The sequence below is a fragment of the Engraulis encrasicolus genome, chromosome 2 (genome assembly GCF_034702125.1).
Source record: "Engraulis encrasicolus isolate BLACKSEA-1 chromosome 2, IST_EnEncr_1.0, whole genome shotgun sequence".
NCBI classification, from domain to species: Eukaryota; Metazoa; Chordata; class Actinopteri; order Clupeiformes; family Engraulidae; genus Engraulis; species Engraulis encrasicolus.
Window position 1 is genome coordinate 57,098,857 of NC_085858.1, and position 2,500 is coordinate 57,101,356.

General features: G+C 50.8%; 1 protein-coding gene across 1 annotated transcript in view; it reads left to right on the plus strand.

Annotated features, from left to right (window-relative positions):
* The window catches only part of si:ch211-180a12.2 (uncharacterized), a 36,907-nt gene that overhangs the window by 21,901 nt on the left and 12,506 nt on the right, over positions 1-2,500 (plus strand). Inside the window, exons 9-11 of the mRNA XM_063192669.1 lie at positions 68-264; positions 940-1,003; positions 1,441-1,491. Of these exons, the coding sequence (XP_063048739.1) occupies positions 68-264; positions 940-1,003; positions 1,441-1,491 (312 nt within the window). The remainder of the gene's footprint in view (positions 1-67; positions 265-939; positions 1,004-1,440; positions 1,492-2,500) is intronic.

Below are 2,500 nucleotides of genomic sequence, written 5' to 3' on the forward strand. Positions count from 1 at the left end.
CTCCCCACTCCCCCCCCCCCCCCCCCCCTCTCCCCTCCCTTCCCCCCCCCCCTCCCTGCATCTCTAGGTGGTCGCTTGTCTCGTGTGTCGGTGTCGTCGCTGGGTGAGAAGGGTCCTCTGCTGCCGCTGGTTGCCCCCGGTTACTACAAGCTCCATACCCAGCAGCCTCTGCACTCCGTCTCCACGGGCAACAAGCAGATGCTGTCCTCCGTCACCTTCATGCCACACCTCACCCACCACAAGGGGGCGGTATTCAAGTGCCAGGTTGGTGTTGACATACTAGAGCTCACCACTAGGGGGCATACTACCATACTCTCTATGGTCAGGTGGGTTTTGACCACAAGAGGACGTTAGTGATAGCCTGGCGACGCCATCCTATGTACTCCACCCAAAGATTTTGGCTTCACACATCATCTGGCAAAAGCCTCCAAGCTCGGTTCGCTCACTGTTTAACCAATCAGCAAACAGTTGAGAATGGTGACGCAGAACTCACCCGCAAAGCCCGTTGCTGATTGGTTAAGGAGATTGGTTAACGCTATACATGGGTTCTCTGTGTTTATCAACACGATGTTATGAGGAGGGGCAAGAAACTGGCAGCCAACCACGTGAGCCAATTTTTTGACGGACAGCGGTTTCCAACAATCAGATGTTGAGTTGTGCGCAACTAGGTTTGCGCAGTCAGGTTATAAACAAAAATTTAGAACCCATGTATTCACACTTTTGTTATTTGTATTTTGTTATTTGCTATTTGTATCCATTCATCCATGGCTGAATTGCCCCTTGAGTAAGGCCATATTGCTCCAGAAACTGTAACTCATACCCTGTTAATAATTGTTTGTTGCTTTGGATAAAAGTGTCAACTAAGTGTAATAGTATAATGAAATGTAATGTTTAGAAAGGCACGTCTAAATAAACTGCTATTATTATTCTGACCACTAGGTGTCGTACAAGGGCAAGGACAAGGTGGTGGTGGAGCGGGTGTCAGACAAGTTCACCGTGATGGGTAAGACTCTCCGCTTTTGATATTACGCTTTCTCTGGCATAACATTACATTTATATTATATAGGCAACATTAAGAATTACTTGGTAGCTTTTCCAGCTGTAGTCATGCATCCTCTGAGAACAAAACTCTGTAAACAGTATTAATGACGATAATGATAATTATAACTAAGTGACGATTATATAATGACCTGACTTCTATCTATCTCTCCTCTCCTGCCTTCTCTCTATCTCTCCCCTCCTCTCTTGTCTTCTCTCTCTCTCTCTCTCTCTCCTCTCCTCTCCTGCCTTCTCTCTCTCCTCTCCTGTCTTCTCTCTCTCTCCTCTCCTGTCTTCTCTCTCTCTCCTCTCTTGTCTTCTCTCTATCTCTCTCTCCTCTCCTGACTTCTATCTCTCTCTCCTCTCCTGTCTTCTCTCTCTCTCTCCTCTCCTCTCCTCTAGCTCCCCCTCAGGTGTCTGAGATTAAGATGTCTGACTGTGGAGGAGACGCAGGTACGGCTCAGACAAAACAACCTCATTAAATAATACAATATCTAGACGCAGCTCAGACAGTACATAGTATGTACTATGCTGCTCACAATCAAACAAATGTAGCAACATCCCATCCCATCCCTCCCATCCCATCCCATCCCCATCCCATAAAACATCCCCATCCCATCCCATCCCCATCCCATATAACATCCCCATCCCATCCCATCCCCATCCCATCCCCCACCCCCACCCCATCCCCATCCCCATCCCCATCCCATCCCCTCCCATATACAGTATAACATCCCCATCCCCATCCCCATCCCCATCCCCATCCCCATCCCCATCCAATCCCATCCCCATCCCCATCCCATCCCCATCCAATCCCATCCCCATCCAATCCCATCCCTATCCCCTTCCCCATCCAATCCCATCCCATCCCATCCCCATCCCTATCCCCTTCCCCATCAAATCCCATCCCATCCCATCCCCATCCACATCCCCATCCCCATCCCCATCCCCATCCCATCCCATCCCGTCCCATCCCCAACCACATCCCCATCCCCATCTCCATCTCCATCCCCATCCCCATCTCCATCCCCATCATCATCCCCTCTCCATCCCCTCTCCATCCCATCTCCTATCCATTCCCATCCCCATCCCCATCTCCATCCCCATCTCCTATCCATGCCCATCCCCTCTACATCCCCATCCCCATCCCCATCTCCATCTCCATCTCCATCCCATCCCCATCGCCATCCCATCCCATCCCCATCCTCATCCCCATCCCATATAACATCCCCATCCCATATAACATCCCCATCCCCATCCTTAACCACATCCCCATCCCCATCCTTATCTCCATCCCCATCTCCATCCTTAACCACATCCCCATCCCCATCCCCATCGCCATCCCATCCCCATCCTTATCTCCATCCCCATCCCCATCTCCATCCTTATCTCCATCCCCATCTCCATCCTTAACCACATCCCCATCTCCATCCCCTCTCCATCCCCAACCCCAACCCCAACC